General features: G+C 39.5%; 1 protein-coding gene across 2 annotated transcripts in view; it reads left to right on the top strand.

Moving 5' to 3' along the window:
• Nucleotides 1-21,793, top strand: part of ANO6 (anoctamin 6) — a 196,606-nt gene that overhangs the window by 94,136 nt on the left and 80,677 nt on the right. For both annotated transcript variants that reach the window (XM_058743042.1, XM_058743044.1), the window contains one exon: nucleotides 19,072-19,200. In XM_058743042.1, the coding sequence (XP_058599025.1) occupies nucleotides 19,072-19,200 (129 nt within the window). The remainder of the gene's footprint in view (nucleotides 1-19,071; nucleotides 19,201-21,793) is intronic.

Raw genomic sequence — 21,793 nt, 5'->3', positions numbered from 1 at the left:
TGATTGAAAAGCATTTTAGCTATCTTAAAAGCATATTCATAAAATAATAATATAGTGAGAAGCCTTATCTAAGATTTATGGATGCTTATAGCCGGCAATACAGATTGCAGGCACCGGGATAGCCAACCTTCAGATGACCACAGCCCCACATTGCTAACCCCAGCTGTACCCCTTCCTGTTTCCTTTCAACTGAAATCGGATGGTGTTGTCATCAGAAATTGGTTCTGTTCTCCGTAGAAGAGCACACGGGCATTTGTGACTCAGTGCTTCCGAGAAAGTAGTTACAGGCATTAGATATCTACCAAGTTTTCGGTGGGTTGAGAATTAATCCTACTCAGCAATATTGTAAAATACCAACAGTACAGTCTTATCAATAAATAAATATGTTGGGCACTTACTAACACTTGCTAATAGGATTTTCAATTGAACTAGAAATAAGAGCTATTTAAATTATGCACTATTTTGAATAAACCGCTATCAGCTTCACTAAATTTTGCCGTGAAATTTTCATGTATTCATTCATTCAATATTTATTAATCAGTGTGCTTTGAGGAATACCAAGCAGTATATCTCAACGTTTCCCCTCAAGGCCAGGAGTGGGTATGCTGTTGCCTCTGGCCCCTGCACAGTGTCTTTGTATCTGACAAATGTTAGTCCTGCAACCGCTGCTGGTTAGTTGGTTAAAGGAGAGAATATCAGGCAGTGTGCAGTGTTTGGTGACTTCCAAAGGCACGCACAGCAAAAGTGCTAGAGGAGTTCGGTTAGGATGGCAGTCCTCAGCTCTGTTGTGCATCAGAACTCCCCAGAGAGCTCTTTGGAAAAGTGAAGGTCCAAGCTGACCTTTATGTGCTAATCTTGCTCTTGGTTAAAACCTGAATGTGTTTAAATAAAGTTTATGAAGGTGACTCTAATGTACAGCTAGTTTTAAGAGCCATTTTCTTTGAAAAATTTGTAATTAAAATTTTTTCTTTTAATTTTTTTAATGTTTGTTTATTTTTGAGAGAGAAAGAGTGCAAGCAAGGGAGGGACAGAGAGAGAGATACACAGAATCCCAAGCAGGCTCCAGGCTCAGAGCTGTCCGCACAGAGCCCGATATGGGGCTCGAACTCACAAACAGTGAGACTATGACCTGAGCTGAAGTCGGATGCTTAACCGACTGAGCCACCCAGGCGCCCCTAGGTTTGTAATTTTAAAGGAGGTGGGTGGTATATAGCTCCACCTTGAAGGGTACATTTCACTAGCTACTGAAACCTGTACCGAAAGGTATACCAATCCAGAAAACAGAATCAGTAGTGTGTGTGTACATATATATATATATATATATGTACACACACACATAGGTACACACAGGTGCACACTTTCAAATGTGTATGTATAGTTGTATGTATCTATACATACACAGAGATTTATTAAACAGATGCATTTATTTTTAAACTCTTTTGAGAAAGAGAAAGCACAAGTGGGGGAGGGGCAGAGGGTGGGGAACAGAGCATCTGAAGCAGGCTCTGTGCTGACAGCAGAGAGCCTAATGTGGGGCTCGAACTCATGAACCACAAGATCATGACCTGAGCCAGACGCCTAACCAACTGAGCCATGCAGGCGCCCTTGATTTATTAAACAGAGTTAGCTGAAGGAATTGGTTTATGCAGCTGTGGGGTATAATCCACAGAGCATGCTGGCAGGAAGGGCAGGGGTGGCTGCTGCAGTCCATAGGTGGAACTTCTTTTTTTTCAGAGAAGCCTCAGGATTTTTTTTTTTTTTTTAAGACCCATCAACTGATTAGGTGAGTCCCACCTAGATCAGTGAGAATAATATCCTTTCCTTTAAAGTCAACTGACTGTACATGTTAACCACATGTATACAGTTCCTTCACAACAACACTTAGATTAGTGTTTGATTTCATAACTGGGTCCTGTAGCCTGGCTAAGCTGACACACAAACCTGACTGCCACAGTGGATATATTACAGAGGGTATCCTACTTGCATGGGCAAATGAATGGAAGTGGAGATGAGGAAGATGTGTCCAGTTTGTATCCAGTTGATCTAGGGTAGTGGGAGGAGATGAAGTTAGTTTAAGGCTAAATGTAGCTGTAGTGGACTTTTGAGCTGAAAAGACAAAGCAATGCTATAGCAGCACTGTCCCAACAGAATTTTCGGTATGATGGAAATGTTCTGTCTCTGTGGTGGCCGGCACCATAGCCCCTTAGCCACGTGCGGCTGTGGAGACACCTGAAGGGTGTTAGTTCCAAACCTCCTTGGGACCTTCCTGGGTAAAATCTGAAAGTGACGCCGTACTTGAAGAGAAGGAGAGACTAAAGAAAGAGGCCACTCCATATCAGGAGGTGGACAGTTTAATGAGCAAGGGAACTTATGAGGCTTTTCTTAGGTGGACCTAAAGGCAGGAAGATCTCCACCCCCGCCTGCTAGTATCTTAAAAGTTGCTATAGAGGTCTTAACTAGGTTCAGTCATGTATATGGACCAGATGGTCTGAATTCCACATCACTGTCTCAAGGTTGTGTCCTTGGGGCAGCTTCTGGGAGCAGTGAAGGCAAGTGGAATGTACTTTCCAAGGATGGTGGGTGGGAGGGGGGAGCTGAGGCGGGCGGGGGGGGGGGGTTGGTGAGGAGCCTCTGATTGTTGGAGTCCAGCTCCTGGGTCAATCAGCGGTCATGTCCTCTCAGTGACCTACCCTAACATGTGATTAGTGATACAGAGGAACTGAATTTGAATTTTTTAAGGTTTATTTATTTTAAGAGAGAGAGAGAGCGAGAGCGAGCGTGTATGTATGCATGCAAGCGGGGGAGGGGCAGAGAGAGAGGGAGAGAGCAAGAATCTCATGAACTCACACACCATGAGATCATGACCTGAGCCAGAATCAAGAGTCTGACACTTAAGCAACTGAGCCAGCCAGGCTCCCCACAGAGGAGTTTTTAATTAATTTAAGTAGCTCCGTGTGGCTAGTAGTTACTGTTGGACAGTGCAGCTGTACAGAGGTCAGTCTGGCGGGGGGTATACAGGATGCACTGGAAGGAGAGAAAGAAGCCAAGCAGTCCAGTTAGTAGACTAGTCGTACCGTTCCAGGCAGGGCGGGCAGTGCAGGAAGAGGGGAAAGAAGGGAGAGAGATGGGAAATGGAGGAGAAGGGAACCAACGATGATCTTAGGGTTGGCCACTTCTATACCTTCTTGCTTTCCCCTTGTCCACCTAAACCCTTCCTGTCAGGCAGATGTCCGCAGCTCCTCTTTTCTCGCCGGCTGTCCTCACACGGGTTTCCCTAGCTTCAGTTACCGCAGACCTCTGTGTTAACAGCTCCCAAGATTCTACTCACAGTCTTAGCTCTTTCCTCTCAACCTCAGGCCCCTGATATCTCCGCTTGGAAATCTCACAGACTCTTATTGGTCTCCCCTCCTACCCATACTGCTTTTTCAGTTTTGTGCATTTTGGTACATGCACAAAATATAATCACCATCCTCTCAGCTGCTCAAGCCAGAAACCTCAGACTCCTCCTGATACTGTTCCCGATCTGCTGTTTCTTTAAATTTTTTATTTATTTATTTATTTATTTATTTATTTATTTATTTATTTAGAGCATGAGTGGGAGAGGGGCTGAGACAGAGAATCCCAAGCAGGTTCTGTGTGGTCAGCGCCAGTGCCCGACTTGGGGCTTGAACCCACAAAACCACGCTATCATGACCTAAGCCGAGGTCAGGAGTGGGACGCTTAACCGACTGAGCCACCCAGGTGCCCCTAACCTGCTATTTCTAAGTGTAAGTTACAGCTTGTCTGTCTCGGTGTCTTCACTTCTGTTGCTCCCCCCTCAGACAAGGTCACTACCTGTCTTCCCTGGATCTCACAGTCCCGTCGCCACTTTTGCCACCCGCATCTCTATTCTCTAACCACTTCCTTGAAAAGCAGAAATCAGATACTTTCTTCTGTGATGCGTAACATAATTTCCCCCCTGTTGCTTTATCTGTAATATTACAAAATATCACAGGATAAAGGGTTAATTAATTTCAGTTGATTTATTTAATAATATTTATCCATTTAGTATTTCTATAACCCTATTAAGCAGGTACTATTGGGAAATATCACTGAAATATCCCTTGGGGCATATATTCTAGTGAGAGAAACAGACATTAATCAAATAATTACACGAATAACTACACAATTAAAATTGTGAGATGTGACATTTAAGGAGGAATATAAGTGCTCTGAGGGTATATGAGGAGGAGAGCTAAGCTAGCCAGGGAGCTCAGGGAAGGGCTCCATAAGGAGGAGTTGGCTAAGGAAAGGGAGAGATTCTAGGGAGTGGGGGCCACATGTGTAAAGAGAGAAGGGAAGTACTTTATTTCAATGGAATACAATGTAATGATTAAAAACTTTAATGGAATAAAGAACCTGACAACTGCATTGGGATGGAATGTCGTCTTAAATTTTTCAAGCCTTCTGGAGCAGCTTTTGGAAACCAACCAAACTTGTATAACATGGTTCTGTTAAACACTTTGACTTGAATGTGATCTCAAGTCAATATAGCAAGTATCTATCTATTGGCTTACTTTCCTGGGGGCTATAAGTTAAAAAGAAAAAGCAGGATTTTTTTTTCTCTTTATTGTTATAATCCAATAAAAATGATAATATGCATACATAAAAATAGATGACGTACTCTATAGGTATTATATCATACTATTATTATAATTTATATAATGGAAAATTAAGAGCCAGAATGAATGGTGTGAAATGGTGGTTCTAAAGGTTTTATATTCTTTTACTTTATACTCTTAAAGTATGGACCCCAAAGAGCTTTTCATGTGGGTATATTGATATTTACTATAGTAGAACTTAAAACTGAAAAAAATTAAATGTATTAATTTACTTAAACAAAACTAATAAACTCAATATATATAAACATAAAACATTTTAATAGAAAATAACTTTTTTTTTAAAACAACATAGTAAGAAGAGTGGCATTACACATGTATTTTACACATCTCTTTAAGAGAAGGCAGCTGGATTCTTAATATCTGTTTCTGTAGTTAAAAGTTCCAGTGTGTTGTTTTGGTCGAAGTATGTGAAGTAGACCCAGCCTTACACAGATAGGTGGTCAGAAAAGAGAGTTGTTTATAGTCTTTTCAGGTAATTCTAGATATTCTTTGATACCACATTGAAACTTGACAGGTAAGTAGCACCTTAAAGGTTCGTTGTAATATGAAATGTGAAACCATATCAACAAATTTTTGTATATTAAAAACCTGTCTTGCATTTTGAATGGATCTTTACCCAAGCCTAATTTTTATCACTATTCACAGGGCAGTTGAAAACATTGGTTCACTGAGTTAAGTAGCTCTTACAAATGTTGACCTATTTTGTTATACAAGGTGAAAAAAATGACGTTTGTTAACACAGCCCCAGCCAGTCTCACCCAGTGAAGCTAAGGAATATTGGGAAGCTGTGAAGTGCACAGTGGTGAATACAAGTTGTCCTAAATTCTAATACTTGTTTGAAAACTTGAATTTTATCATAAGCAATAAATATTGTCAGTTGTTTCTCCTGAAATGACAGTTTCACTTTGTTCATTTTCTGCAAAATATCTACCAAATATCCAAGTCTATACAACTGAATTTTGTTAGTTATCTGTCAAGTAAAGTGGTATCTGTGAAAAAAAATTGGCAACTGAAAAATTATATAAGCACTTTTCCTCAAGACAGCCATCATACTATAGTGTGCATGAGAAGTGCTTTATGGGTACTTCCATTTCTTCACACAGAATATTGAAAAGCCCGGTACTCAAGGGTCAGGATTTAATACCGTTAGTCATTGTTACAGCTTCATCAAGAACATTCTTAAGTGAAGTGACTCTACTGTATGCAGTGGTAAAGAATACAGTGACAAGTAGGCCAGTTTGGTGCCACTGCTGAGTTTGCTAAGATGCTGGGAATTTTACCCGCCATTGTTTTTGCACCATCATTGCAGGTGTTAACACAGTGAGGAAAATAGATAACATCTTAGTATTATAAAAATGGTTGTGACCCTATGGGCCCCCTGAAAAGGTCTCAGGAATTCCCAGAGGTCCTCAGAACACACATGCATTGGCATAGACAGTAGTGTAAGAAAAAAAGAAACAGAAACCCATTGTTAGGATGGCTTCATGAGTGAACGGACTTAGACCTTAAAGCAGAATTAAGATTTTGATAGGTGGGAAAGAGAAGGGAAAGGGATTTTAGGAAGGGAAATCATGTGAGTAAAGGAGTAGAGGCAGGAAGCCGCATGATGTGGCCAAAACACTGATGAGAAAGGATGGTTGGGTTGGAGGGTTAGGAATGGAGAGTGAGTGATTATTTATAAAATATGGGATATGATGATATTACGGGGGAATCTTGAATACCTATCAGAAAAGTTTGCATTTTTTCCAGAAGTCACGGGGAATAATTCAAGGTTTTTGAATCCTGTGACATGAACATGTTGGTTTAGGACCATCCATACGGCGAAAGTATATAAGGTAAATTTGACAATCAGGACAATTGGATGCAAGGAGACTGATTGGAATATTAATTTAGTTTGTGAGCGTCAAGAATACAGACTAGAGAGGGGTGCCTGGGTAGCTCAGTTGGGTAAGGGTCCGACTTAAGCTCAGGTCATGATCTCCCAGTTTGTGGGTTCGAGCCCCGTGTCAGGTTTTGTGCTCACAGCTCAGAGCCTGGAGCCTGTTTTGGATTCTGTGTCTCCCTCTTTCTCTGTCCCTCCCCCGCTCACGCTCTGTCTCTCCCTGTAAAAACACTGGGGGGAAAAAAACACAGGCCGGAGAGATGGCAGTAGATGGACCAGAGTGAAATGTAGACCAATTGCTTCAAAAGTAGAAGTGATATGAGACCTAAAGAAGAAAAAGCCAAAGGTTACTTGCATATTATATTTTATAACCCCATTTCCTTGCCAAGGACATTGTTAGGGAAATGAACAAAAACTGGGTGTTTCTATATAAGGTCTCACATGAGACTTTTTCCTCTCCCCAAAATCAGAATGCTTCCCTTTTTTCTGATAGCAAGAACTGGATCATTGAACACATTTCCTTTTTGACCTGGAGCCAGGAGGCTTTGTGCCAAATATCATATTAAAATCATAACAATTACACTTGTCCCAGTGGTTAGTACATTTCTTACTTCTTCTTTCTCTGGCCTGATTCTCTTCTCTCTTTCTTTATAATTCATTAATCTTACTATTTTCATTCTATTTAATGCCAGATACCAGAAGACCTTTTTTGAAAGAGGTTGACAGTGGGAGAGTCTTTTAGGGTTCCTAATACCAATTCCAATGTGAAGGGTTATTCCCCAATGCCCAAACACTAAGTGATTCTTGCACACCAGTTGGGTATCAGAGAATTCAAGTCAATTCTGACACTGTCTACCAGGAGATAGCATCAGATTGCACAGGTTAAGGACTCAGTCCTACAAAATTGCTTTCCACATCCCACTTCAGACTCCAGTGGCAAACCTCAGGCTGTTACCGGTGCTTCTGACCAACTGGCTACAGATTGGGGCTTCCAACAACCTCCTTTTTAGGTTCAACTAATTTGCTGGAGCAGCTCACACAACTCAGGGAAACATTTGCTTATATTTACCGGTTTATTAAAGGACATGAATCAACAACCAGATGAGGCGATACATAGGGCAAGGTAGGGGGAAAGAGCATGGAGCTCCTGTGTCTTCTCTGGGTATGCGACCCTCCTCTCATCCCCATGTGTTCACTGACCTAGAAGCTCTCCAAACCCAGTTCTTTTGGTTTTTGTGGAGACCTCATTGCAAGCCCATGATTGACTAAGTCTTTGGCCATCGGCCAATTCAAACTCCAGCCTGTCCCCCATCCTTGGAGGTGATGGGGGGGCCTGAAAATTCTCTAATCACATGGCAGCCAGTCCCCCACCCTTGGGTGGGGTCCAAAAGTCACCTTCATTAATAAGATACCCATTTCGCCTTTATGCCTGTGAAGCATTTTCAGGAACCGTGGATGATTCTTAAATCATTATATCACAGGGAGAAGAATATAATGTAATGATAATCTATTAATCCTTCACATATTTTGTTCATTGATAGGATAGGACTCTACATCAGTCACATTTTACTGAGAACCTTAAGAAAGCTAAAAAGACTCTGACATTGAAAACCAAAGTACCAATGTTAAATTTCAAATTAAATAAATTCAGTTATTCTGGTTTCCCAATTCAAAGCAGATGAGAAGCAGCAAGTAAAAGGGTAGTGAAATACCTACTAAAAATAGGTAAAATGAGAGTGTTTCAGTCAGTTATGCCTCTGACTTCGGCTCAGGTCATCATCTCACGGGTTTGTGAGTTCAAGCCCTGTGTCAGGCTCTGTGCTAAACAACTCAGAGCCTGGAGCCTGCTTCCCATTCTATGTCTCCCTCTCACTCTGCCCCTCCCCTACTCTTGCTCTGTCTCTCTCTCACTCTTTCTCTCAAAAATTAAAATTAAAATTAAAAAAAAATAGGTAAAGTGATATCAAACGAAATGACTATTCATAACCAGAATAATGTCAGAAAAAGCAAGATGCGGGTGCAAATTCCTCAGGATCATAGATTATGTGAATGCACGCAACACAGCTAGTAATTAATAAAGAACTGTCACATGTTAGAGAAAACTAACAGCTCACATTTCTTGTGCTTTTACTATGTTCCAGGCTCTCTGCTATTGCTTTTCATGTATCGTACTTAATCTTCACAATAACCATGCATTTCTATGATTTTCTCCTCTTCACAGATGAATACTTTTAAAGAAATAAAATATATACACAAAGGTACACTGCTTTGTATGTGGCAGAGTTGTGTTTTGAAATGGGCTCAGCTGGATAACAAAGCCTATGTTCTTTATTCTTATTGGGGGGCTTCCTTCATGTTTACCTCAGTAATAATAATAGCTAAGTTATGTTCAATATCCTTTTAAAAGATCTCAAAAAATACTGTGTACTGTGTTTGAGAAAATTTAGAGCACAAAAAGGCTAAAGTAACCTTTTTTTAATTGGTATAATGTTTATTTAAAAATACATTTCCTCAGAGAACTTTATTTCTTGAAAATTCCCAACAATGGGCTTGAAGAAGTTTTGTAAAGTGTTATTTATTATCTACAGTCAGTTTCAAACTTTTGTGCCATTGTTTTATTATTTTTAAAATGTTTTTAACGTTTTTATTCATTTTTGAGAGACAGAGACGGAGTGCTAGCAGGGGAGGGGCAGAGAGAGAGGGAGACAAAATCCGAAGCAAGCTCCAGGCTCTGAGCTGTCAGTAGAGAGCCTGACACAGGGCTTGAACCCATGAATGGTGGGATTATGACCTGAGCCGAAGTTAGATGCTTAACCGATTGAGCCACTCAGGTGCCCCATTTGTGCCATTGTTTTGAATGATTCCTGTGGTTTTTTAAATTTTGGTTTGGAAACCTCTATGTATTCTCATTTTCATACCACAAATAACAGCCATTCTTGTAAACTACTAGTGAGTTAAAGGAAAAAAAAGTTCTATCTCTATAAAACAACCAGCTGATAGGCAATGTCACAATTCTTTGCTTTGCTGGGCACTAGATGCTCTGATTTCTTTTTCTTTCTCTCGCTTTGAATGAGTTTGTAAACATCAGTTGTCAGAGAAGTAGTCTGAGAAGATTATGGACATGGGACATAACAGTCCATGGGGGGATAACTGTTGATGACAGGACTCTAGTGGTGCAAACTCAGAGCAACTGAAAAGCTAAAAATAACCCGGGGCAATTCTTAGACTAGAAATGGAAACATCCTGTGAAAGATGAAGAGCCTCTGGGAGTGACGGATTATAACTTTAAGGGAGTCTGCAAAAGAAGAATTATACATGATCCTAGTAAAGAGTGTGATTCATTGCCTCAGTTACACCCTCGGTGATACCTTTGTTAGCTTCCTCAGCTTGACAGTCTGAATGGCCAATTTGAATCTCCATTTTCTTTTCATTCTCAGATTATAATCACCCGCTAGGGGATAAGGTTTTCATTCACAAGCATGCATATTCAGGGACCAGTCACCCTGGTCACATGTGACTCAGGTGACTAAGAAAGGTGAGTAGTTCATAGCTATGGATATGGTAACTACCAGTAGATATTTTTTCATCATAACTGGGTAGTTTTCCAAGTACTGAAAGTACTTACATGTGTGAAAGCCAGTTGAAGTGTGTGGTTGACTAAGCGGAATAGGAGGGAAGGTGGAAGGAAACCTGTGATTATGAAGTCACGTGAAAACTATTTTACCTTGAGACTAATGATCTGAACATTGTAGATGGAATATTGTGAAAGTCCACTAAATCATGAGGGGTCTGGTGGTAGCAGTATTATTTTGGTTCTGATTCCAGAATAGAAGATTGGGAGTTATTTCTTAAAGGTCCAAAAAGTGTAATTTAGGACAGCCATCCTGCCTAGGTGGGAAACCCATACAACATTTTTTCCTCAAGAGGTAGTACCAACTGAAGATGCTAACAGATTCAAAACATATTTAAGAATGTTAAATACATAATGTGGTATTAAAGCAAAAGCAGGACACTTTGGGGATGTTGAAACCTTAAGAGGTTAGCCTCTAGGAGGATAATCATTCCCTTTCAGAAATATCCTCATACATCACTTGTCTTGTTTTATCGTGTCTATCACTTTATCTAAGACTTTATTGGGAATATTTTGCAGCTTAATCTCTCCCACAGTTCACCACTGTTACCATTATCAGATGAGAACTGTGCAAACAGGTGACGGCTTTTTCTAGAAAAGGAAGAATATGAAAATAACCACTATAGGCATTTTCACAGTTTTTTTTTTTCTTTTGTGACTTTTCTTATTCTTCTTTTCTGCAGATCACCTTTAAAGAAGGCTAAACAGGGGTTTTAAAATGGTGGGAAAACAAGAGAGCAAAAACCAACCAACCAACCAACCATCCGTGTAGTCTTGTTAATAAAAATCCCAATCCCCTGTCTCACATTTGACTGTGGGGTTGAGGAAAAGGTTCAGGCAGAGTCCCTCCCCTAGGAGGACCCTGCTAACTGAGCATCTTCCTGCAATCTTCCTGAAACCCTAGTTACTTAACTCCTTTTAAGGAAGTCTTATTTTAAAGGTCATTAAAAGTTCTATTTTCATATTTCGTCAAACTTGCTTCAGAAATTTTAAGAAGGGGCGCCTGGGTGGCGCAGTCGGTTAAGCATCTGACTTCAGCCAGGTCACGATCTCGCGGTCCGTGAGTTCGAGCCCCGCGTCAGGCTCTGGGCTGATGGCTCGGAGCCTGGAGCCTGTTTCCCATTCTGTGTCTCCCTCTCTCTCCGCCCCTCCCCCGTTCATGCTATGTCTCTCTCTGTCCCAAAAATAAATAAAAAACGTTGAAAAAAAAAAAAAGAAAAGAAATTTTAAGAATATTTAAAGCCATATGAGAACTTTTTTAATCAAACTACTGTTTCCATGGCATGGCCTGCAGGGAAGTACTTAACAATAATTATGCTTAAGGTATTACGGCCTTTATACTCACGCAGCATCTTAAATGTGATGTTCTAATAATAGAACTCCAGAGTTTAACACAAGCAAAAGGAAACAAAAGCAAAATGCATGTACCAAATGAAGAGGCTGCCGGCATGTGAACATTCCCTTGTGTGTATAACCAAAAAAATAAAATAAAATAAAATAAAAAGGAGCAGCAGCATCTTTAGGCACAATCTAATGATATTTGTAAGTGAACCATATCCCTGTGGACAAATTATGGAAACTAGTAAGCTCAGCTATTTGGGAACTGGTTATAGCCATGCAAGACTGTTTTTTAGGAATTTGTACATCAATTTTTGACTTTCAACAAAAATCACTTATAAACTAAATAAGTACTAAGCTCTAAAAAAGTTTTGAATAAAGATATATAACTGATATGTGGTAGTTACAAAGGTGGCATGGAAGCTGTAAGGGAAAGTATGTCAACCTGGGGCAGTGATATCTAAAATTTGTATCAGCACATTCCAATTCCATGTCTGAATTTCAGACATGTCTACGTTGTTGAACCCAGGACTGATTGACAGTACCCTAAAATATTTGTCCCTTTTCCTTTTTGGGATTTAGTTGGTAATTTTATGGACCCCTTTTATATCGCCATTCATCAACTCGCCCCATTTGCCTGCATGGTTTTTAGGATCTCATCAGTAAAACCCAAGAGAATCTACTGAATAGAGATTAAATAATGAGATAGTTCATTTAGGTCAAGAATGGTAATTGGCATTTCACAAAAGCAGTAATTCATTTGGGCAGTACCCATAAAAATGTTGGTGCTCCCTAATTAAAAAGTACAAATGAAAAAAAATATTTTGACTCTCAAGGAGACAGTGAAACTAACAGAAATCTGGTAAGGGTGGGAAAGGAGACTTTCATGTGCTCTGCTGGTGGAAGTGTTCATTTATTATAAATATCACGGATGAAAATTTGGCAATGTATACATCAAAAGCTCTTGAAAAAGCCGTGCCACTTAAAATCTGCTTCTAGAACTTAGCCTAAGGAAATAGTAATTGAACATGTGCACAGATACATATGTACAAGGATGCTCATTGCAGCGGTGTTTATAAAAGCAGCAAATTGGAAACAATTTATGTGTTCATCAGTGGAGGAAATGTTTATATTGTAGTGATTAAGCATGACTCAGAGCTTTAATATCAAGCTAGAAAAAATGTGATAGATGTTTATAAAACAGTATGTAGGGTATGGTACCATTTTGGGGAGTGTGTATGTGAGAGAGAGGGAAAACCTGAAAGGATGCAAAATATTAAGCTCAGCTCTACGAGGTTGGATTACGTATGACTTCTGTTTTTTTTTTTTCCTTTTTTACTTTGCTGCATCTTCAGAATTTTTTAGCAGTTAGTATATATTACTTTTATTATCAGGGGGAAAAAAAGAGGTTATTTTTATTCTAAGAAAAAAGTAAACTGAGCTCCTGCTACCTACCTGCAATGCTCAGCAGAGAACTCAGGGTTGAAACAAGACCCGGCCACTAGTCTTCAGAAGCTAATAGTGTGGATAACAGAGTGGGGAAAGAGACTGTGATTTGTACAAATATTCTGGTTCACTCTTGAGTACACCTTGATCATTACAGAGTCACCATCAAGGGATGTTCATGGAACATCCTGACATGCTTGACTCTAAAACCAACCTAGAGTTCTCGCTTCTGGATACCCCCTCCTCCTTGAATGGGCCCTCTGTCCACTGCACTTCCCTCCCATCAACATTCCTGGACGCCTGAGTCCAGTCAAAAAACACGCTTATTCATCCCCTGTAATACACCAGTTACTGAGCTGGTTTCCTCCTTGGCTCCCTTGTGTGTCCACATATGTCTCTTTATCTCTGTTAACTAACAGGTTATGTCCTCTTTTTCAACCCTGCTCCCCACAATACTAGTCTTTCCACCTTCAGCATCAATCCTTCCATATGGACAGTGCTTGTCATTTTTCTTTCCACTTTGCATTTTCTCACTATTACATGTTCTTATGGGCTGAGGAGGAGCTCTCCTCAAAGGAACAAATTGGTCCTGGTCTCTTTGCTTTGTGCACAATTGTATAAAGTAAAAATGTCCCACGATTACTTATGCTTTGAATCTGCCTGCACTCTCCCACAGTTAGGGAAAACAGAGTATATCTCATTTGTAACTGTATGGCCTGCAAATAAAGTTTCATTGTGCTCTGTGTTTTGTGAGATCTAAATATTTACACAAAGGCTTTTGCTTCAAAAGTTTGGTTTCCCTAGAACTTGCTACATGCATGGATTCAGGGTTTACTGAAAAATCAAAGATCCAATATTTTCACTTTAGTTCTCTGCCATGATTAAAGTTTGCTTTTTTTCCTGTTGTGTCCTTCTTGGATTTAGTTAATTAGTTTTGTTTTACTTAAGGAGGTGTTAAAGACTACAGAGAGCCACGTGTTTTTTTCCACGTTTACATATCAGTTGCTCTTTAATTGTGTTTTGATATTGTTTATTTTTCGTCATGTAATTCCTCAACTATTATCGTTAGATCTTAAGACTTTTATAAAGGTCGACACCATTGCCCAAATGAGCTTGGACTACTCTCCAGTATCATAGTAAATGACAACCATATCAGATCAGGAGTAGACTATTTGAAAATTCTGGAGATACAATCAGAATATCACTTGCTGTCCAAGGCAAGTTTCAAACACCCTTACACATAAATAAGAGTTTGAGCAAAAATACCAATTACACTGCTTTTTATGCAGATCTTGGACAAATAACTTAAGTTCAGCATTTTAAGCTCTCGAAATTAGATGCCTCTATTGTGAAATGGAACTTCCAGTCTTGTGTTTTGCAGGGTTATTTGGGGACCTGATTTTGTGGACACTTGAGAAATATGAGATTGAACAAATGTTAAGCAGCAAGTTATGTTGTGGATTTACCAAGTGCTGATATCAGGGATTCCAGGAGGGTGCTAAGTGAGACAGGCTGCTCACCTAGAACTAACCTAAATGCCACAGAGCGGTGACACTCAGGAACCAGTGACGCCTGTTTCCTAGGTCCTCTCTTACCCTGGTCCTTCTTTCCCCACCTAGAAGAGAGACCTCATCATGTCACCCTTCATTTGCTTGAAGCATCTATTCAAGGAGAGGTCTAATGCCTCATTTCATTCAGAGATTACTTATGAGAAATTTTCCTACTAAGTAATTAATTACCTTCTTTGGATCTGTCTTTGTGTCCACTAGGACATTCTTTCTCAATTGCTTGTCCTATACTATGGAGGCCTGAACCGGACTCCAGGTACAGGACCAGCACCCACTCGTACTTCTTAGCCAAGAGCAAAAAATTTTCATGTTCTTAAATTCACGACTGTAGCTTAAAAGCACTGGGCACAGTATTTTGTTGCTTGCATTTTTTATCCTGATTTGGTTAAGGAGAATCCTGCCCTGTGGGGCTCTTTTGTTGAAGGAGCCGCCCCATAAATAAAAGGAGGAAAGAAGCCAGCTGAGAGGAGGGAGGCCTGGAAAACATCACTTGTATGAATCACACCTGACCTCCCTTCTTATTCCCTCTCCTGCTCTCCTCAGCCAAGCTGTTACTGCTCAGACCTGTATGTCTCCTCTGCATCCCAAGTATGAAACGTCAAAGGCAGAGGTAGTCAGGTCACTATTTTGCAGTGGTTGCCACCAGTTCTGGTGTACTGACAATGAACGTGGGTGGGGTTTTTTTTAACTTCTGTAGCCTTTAACTTTCAGTACAGCGTTAGGTCAAGTGGCTACCCAGGAGTAACTGAATGCTAGGTGGGTGGGATCTAGCATCTTCGGAACCAGAGAGGGCATTGGATATGAACAGGTAGAATATAGTATAGACTCCAAACTGTAATTGGATTTTTATTTGATATTTTTCCAGAAAGACGTATTAACAGCTAGAGACTGTTTACTTCCTCAACATTTGAGATATTTGCCTGACACCCTAGTGGGGTCGTCCTAGTGGGGAAGTCAGTAACCATACAGAAGCCATGATCTCTAAAATAATTTTACCTGATAAATTTTCAACCTCTCTTCAAGTGTTTTTAAACTTAAGCTGCTGAACAGGAAAGATTGGCCTTCAGGGTATTTTTGTTTTTGTTTTTCCAAGTTTTTATTTAAATTCCAGTTAGTTAACACAGTATAATATTAGTTCCAGGTGTAGAATTTAGTGATTCATCACTTACTTACAATGTGTGGTGCTCATCACAACAAGCGCCCTCCTTATTATCATTCCCCCCCACATCCCCTCCAGAAACCCTCAGTTTGTTCTCTTTAGTTAAGAGTCTGTTTTCTGGCTTGCCTCTCTCTCTCTTTTTGTTTTCCCCTATGTTCGTCTGTTTTGTTTAAATTCCACGTATGAGTGAAATCATACGGTATTTCTCTGACTTATTTCACTTAGTATAGTACTCTCTAGCTCCATCCACGTCATTGCAAATGACAAGATTTCATTCTTTTTGATGGCTGAGTAATATTCCACTGTCTGTGTGTGTGTGTGTGTGTGTGTGTGTGTGTGTGTGTGTGTGTGTATGTATATATACCACATCTTCTTTATCCATTCATCATTTGATGGACATTTGGACTCTTTCCATAATTTGGCTATTGTTGATAATGCTGCTATAAACATCGGGGTGCATGTATCCCTTCGAATCAGTATTTTTGTATCCTTTGGGTTAATACCTCCCTAGTAGTACAATTGCTGGATCCTAGGGTAGTTCTATTTTTAACAGTTTGAGGAACCTCTATACTGTTTTCCAGAGTGACTGCATCAGTTTGCATTCCCAACAACACTGAAAGAGGGTTCCCCTTTTTCTGCAGCCTCACCAGCACTTGTTGTTTCATGTGTTGTTAATTTTAGCCATTCTGATAGGCGTGAAGTGGTATGTCATTAGAGTTTTGCTTTGTGTTTCCCTGATAAGTCATGTTGAACATCTCTTCGTGTGTCTGTTAGCCATCTGGATGTCTTCTTTGGAAAAACGTCTGGTTTCAGAGTTTTTGTATTTCATCTTGGTGCCATTTGACTTGGTAGAAAAGAGTAAAGATAAGGTTTTGAGTAGGTACCAAGAAAGACATAGAGGTCAGGACTTGAATAATCCATCACTGAATAATCAGTCATTTAAAGAAGTGTATCAGTATTTATCATGAGAGACTATTAAAATTTTACTTCATATAAAGCAAAACTGTAGGAAAGGAATTACTTTTTAGTTCTCTATTATTTCAGTGTCCTGATGGGTGAGTTAGGCCTGGAGTAGAATTATTACTGAAAAATCCATCCGTTTAAAAAAAAAAAAAAAAAAAAAAAAAGTTTTGTTTATAAGTCAGTCTTTTAAAATTCAGACCAGGCCAGATTTCTTTTTTGTTATGTATTCTTTCCAACCCTACACTGAGTTTCTCCCTTTCTCCCAGTTGCCTAGCAGAGCCTTCTGCCAAGCGATGGGAAACCTGGATTTCACAGCAGCACAAACCTGGTGCCCTTTTCCCTAGCATTGCATTCCAGTAAAACCATATCAGAGTTTGACCTAGTTATTTCACACAGACAGCTGTTGCCAGGTCATTGAGGCTTTCCTCCAAATAAAGGACCATGGTCTTCTGTCACACAGGAAAGACGTGCACGCAGACCAGACTATCCTGGAGCTGCCAGCCAGCCTGTGTGGCTGAGCAAGGGCCATGCAAGGGAGAGTGCCCAGAGCCTCGTGCAGATGTGGGTCTTATTCCAGATCTCCTCCTTCAGACCTTCGATGAGTCCTGCTGGATGCCACCGAAGGCAACAGAATGTGGGCTACAGAGAACAAGTGGCTTTTGTATACTTTTCAGACATCTGTAATGATGACCAGGTTTTCATGACTAAATTCCACCCCAGTTCACCTCCCCCTTTGTCACTGCAAGGAAATTTTTCATTTTTTCCCCCTTCTGTGTAAAAGTTTCCTCTAGCAACTGCCCTGATTGTCACCAATAGTAACATCCTCATTGAAAGGAAGAGAAATCGGGGCACCTGGGTGGCTCTGTCAGTTAAGCGTCCGACTTCAGCTCAGGTCATGATCTCACGGCTTGTGGGTTTGAGCCTTGCATCATACTCTGTACTGACAGCTCAGAGCCTGGAGCCTGCTACGGAGTCTGTGTTTCCTTCTCTCTCTGCCCCTTCCACACTCATACTCTGTCTCTCTCCCTCAAGAATAAACATTTAAAAAATTAAAAAAAAAAAAAAAAAAAGAGAAATGGAAGGAGCCTGAAGGACTTTGTGGCTGAATTGAAAAAGACAGGGCTTAGCATTTTTGTATAGCTTTAAATACTCTTCAAGTTTATGGGTGTTAATTTGTGATTGGAATCCTTGGTTAAACGGCACTGTGATGGGGGGTGTTCTGAGTTAGGCCAGCAGCATGCACTCCACAGGTGAAGGAACCTGCTAAATGGGATATGTTTTGAATACTAGCAAGAAACCTGCCCCCACTCCATGGTGGAAAAGACAGGAATGACAAGTATCAGGCTGTATACCCTCAGCAAAAGATCTGTCTTTTCAAAAGTGTGAAGTAAAGGAGGAAGGAGTGCTGGTAAAATTAGGTGATTTTTTTTTATTAATTGATGGTAAATGCAGAGAAGAATTAATCGCATCTAATGATTAAGTGTTTCCACCAAAGGACTGCAAAATGCAATCTCCCCATGAGTTTTTAATGGAGAAAGAAGTTAAAAATTTTTAAATATTACCTATCAGTTAAAAAGTAGTCTGATTCTTAAACAACAGCAACAAAATTCACATGAGCATCCTGACAAGCTGTGTGAGAAACACAAACCCAAGTCTTTGCTTAGAGCAAATTAAAATAATTCTATCCAAATCCACATGGTAATAAAAGTTGTTCGACTCTAGTAGGTCCGAGTTCTGCCATTATTTCTTTGTTTTTAAGCCATAAAGCTTTTATGCTCTGAACTAAAGGCTTATTTATTTATCGTTGCTGCCAGGGTCATTTATTTGTTTTGTTTGGTAGGAGTGAAGGGGTATCTTCTGTGGATTCAGGAACATATACCAACAACCATTGTAGCTTTTGTGTTTATCAAAACACAAAATGTGTTTATGCATCATCTGGCATATGTTTAGGGTTATAAAGTGGTACCTTCCTAAAGTGGTGAGGTCCAGAGAGAAGCCATGAAAATATGGCTTAGGAAGGATGGGATTTTCATAAATAGTGCTTTGTCTTAGATTTTTCTTCTTGCTAAATGAACCTCCGTACTTCAGATAGGCACCTCTGGTTATTGTGTTTATTTGCAAACATTATTCTCCTTTGCTGTTCGAGGAGGGAATAATTCTGAGATGATTGTGTTTACATACATAATACTGATAGTTTCCCATGTGTTTGTAGAATAATCATAAACTGCTTAATTCAAGGACTTCTTTCACCCAGAACAAACTGTGCTCGCAAAGATCATGGTGACCGCGACCTCTTAGTTAAGTAACTAGCAGTGCATTTCTTTTTCTCAGTAAGCACGATGATGTATCTATTAAAGCTAGAAAATAAACACTTATAATTGACACTTTGAAAAAATTATATTAAAATTTGTTTTCCCACACAGGAAGAATTTAATGGAAAACCCGACTCCCTCTTTTTTAATGACGGTCAGCGAAGAATCGACTTTGTTCTAGTGTATGAAGATGAAAGTAGAAAAGAAACCAATAAAAAGGGTTCAAATGAAAAACAAAGGGTAAGTTTTTTGTGTGTGCTATTTTCCGTTTTATTTCTTATAATATCGTGAAATGAAAAAAAAAAGTGCTATTTTTATGTAAGCAATAAAGTGAAACCGGTATTTGAAATATGATATACCAAACATACTTTCATATTTTCTCTGCTCATCATTCCCTCAAGGCATGTTAACGGATATATATATTTTTTAATTTGAAGCAGAAACTTCCTCAGGCTCTTAACCTCAGTTGGTTTCACAGCCAAAGGCAGACTTTATTCCAAGGATTGGATTTTCTATCTGTAGAAGAGATTTACATTAAAATCATACTTGGCTATTTGCAACTAGGTTGGGAAGGGACGCTGATGATTAGTGATGACAGCCAGTGTAGTAACCACTAGCCTTCAGTGTGCTCTCACTCATGGATGCTGGGTGCCTTTTGCATGCATTGTCTCACTTAATTTTTACATAACCTACGAGGTGCCTTCTGCTTTCGTACCATTGTAGATGACCGAGTTGACCCTTAGGTTACAATGATTGCCCCCAAGGTCACCAACAAATAGTGGAGCCATGGTTCAAATTCTTGTCTGGAATTTAGAACCTGTGCTAGTCACCTCTTCCATTTTCTATCACTTCCTTTTTCTTCCTTTTCATCCGTTGCCATTCAAGCTGCTCCTCCTTCCCTTTCCTCTTCTTCAAGTTTTCTTAAGTAACAAGACTATTTTTATCTTGAGATACTAAACCATTTAGTAGCCTAGGCTTATAACATACCTGGATCTCCTTTACCTGAACCCAAACTGTATTAAGCTGAAACAGGACAAAAAGAAGAGAGCATACATAGGTCACTTTTCCCCACTTTGAAAACAACTCCCTCATTCTTTGTTTTTCTCACATCTATGGTATTCATATACAGAGCTTAAATTATTCTCTCTGGACTTTCTCTCTGAAATACATCATTCTTAAATCTATTGATTTCTGCTCATTATTTCAAACCAGCTGATGAAACCTGCTTAAAACGAAGCAATCATGCCTGTTTCGTGTGTTTATTTTGGAAGGGGTAAGTTTCGTGTTTTGCATTCACATGGTATCACAGAGTAAACGCAGGCACTGGGACTTAACATTCACATTCTAATTCTGCCACTCCAGTTATTTGGAGTAATTCTAGCTGATATGATAAACTAGTTCTGAATTACAATGTCTTAACATAATAAAAGTTTACTTATTTCTCATGTCAAATCAGATGTAGCATCCCTGTTTGGCAATATGGGTTTAGGGGTACGGGTAAGGCTTGGTCCCTTGCAGTCATTCAGGGACCCAGGCTGACACAGAAGCTTTGCCACATTCAACAGGTAGTTTCTAAAATCATCCTAGGAATCAACATAAATAATAATTTAAGAGAGAGGATGGAGAGGATGTGCTTCGTTACCACTTTGGCCTGGAAATGACGTCAATTTTGCTACATTCTATTGGTCCGAATTCTGGAAAATGGAAAATGTATTTTCTGGCTGGACAGCCATTTCGCTGTAGGAACTCCACATTGTAGAAGTGGAACATGAATCTTTGGTGGGCAGCAGGCTAGTCTTGGCCATACCTATTAACTGGCTATATGACTTGAATGAATTTTCTGGTCAGTATCATATTCATTATCATTTTTGAGATGCATATTATTTTTACATTTTGACATCTTTTAAAATCAGGGTATGTCTTACAAATGGCATATCATAATTTCATTGGCTGAATTTTTCTTATGGATATGTAAAATATTGGTTCATCACACACTAATGGCAACTTAGATTCAGGGAATGGGAATTCCAATACCTAGTCCATAGGCTTATGGTAAGGATTAAGTAAAATATTATGTAGAAATGTGATATAAATTGTTAGCACATATTAAATCATATTAGATAATAGTAATTCCTATGCCCTTACTCTTATTTCCGGCTTTCTTAAAACAGTGTGCTAGCATGAAAAGGCATGACTCCTCTTTTGGTATTATATGATTTCATCACTAGAGGAATGTAGCTTAGAGTGTTTTATCATTTTCCTGTGGACACTAAGATATATTGTGTGCAGTCATAGTCACCGTCATCAAATGTTCATTAAGCACCCCTATGCCAGTGGAACTGCACTAAGCACTATGTAAAGTAAGTTAAACAAATCTAATCATTAAAGTGTAAAGGAAACAGTTCTGGTTTTAGACAAGAGCTTCACTGCCATGGTGAAGGGGCCCTAGAGCTGCTTACATTATTAATAAGTGCTGCATTTGCTTTACCCAGAAATCGGTCCCAGGGTAACTCTCATAAATCAGGAGAAAAAAAGTCATTAGTTTGGCAGTCTCTGAACTCATGGATAGATGTACCATGATGTTGGTTTTTCTAACCCGTGCTTTGAAGTGCTTTGAGACCGTGTTTGTACATATTCCTTAGACTCCACCAGAATTTAAAGCTCAGCTTTGGAATCACATTTTTATTAATCAGAAACACATTTGTGAGTTCCATCATACCCTCTGTCAGGCCTTATTCAGGATTTAGGACTCCACCAAGGAAAGGCAATTCCAAAATCCTGTTTTCTTTGAGAGAAAAAAAAAAATTATGTGTAAATCATACTGATTTCCTAA

This window comes from Neofelis nebulosa, chromosome 8, assembly GCF_028018385.1.
Source record: "Neofelis nebulosa isolate mNeoNeb1 chromosome 8, mNeoNeb1.pri, whole genome shotgun sequence".
In the NCBI taxonomy this organism is placed as follows: Eukaryota; Metazoa; Chordata; class Mammalia; order Carnivora; family Felidae; genus Neofelis; species Neofelis nebulosa.
Note: the sequence above shows the minus strand (reverse complement) of the source record. Positions and strands in the feature narration are given on the sequence as shown.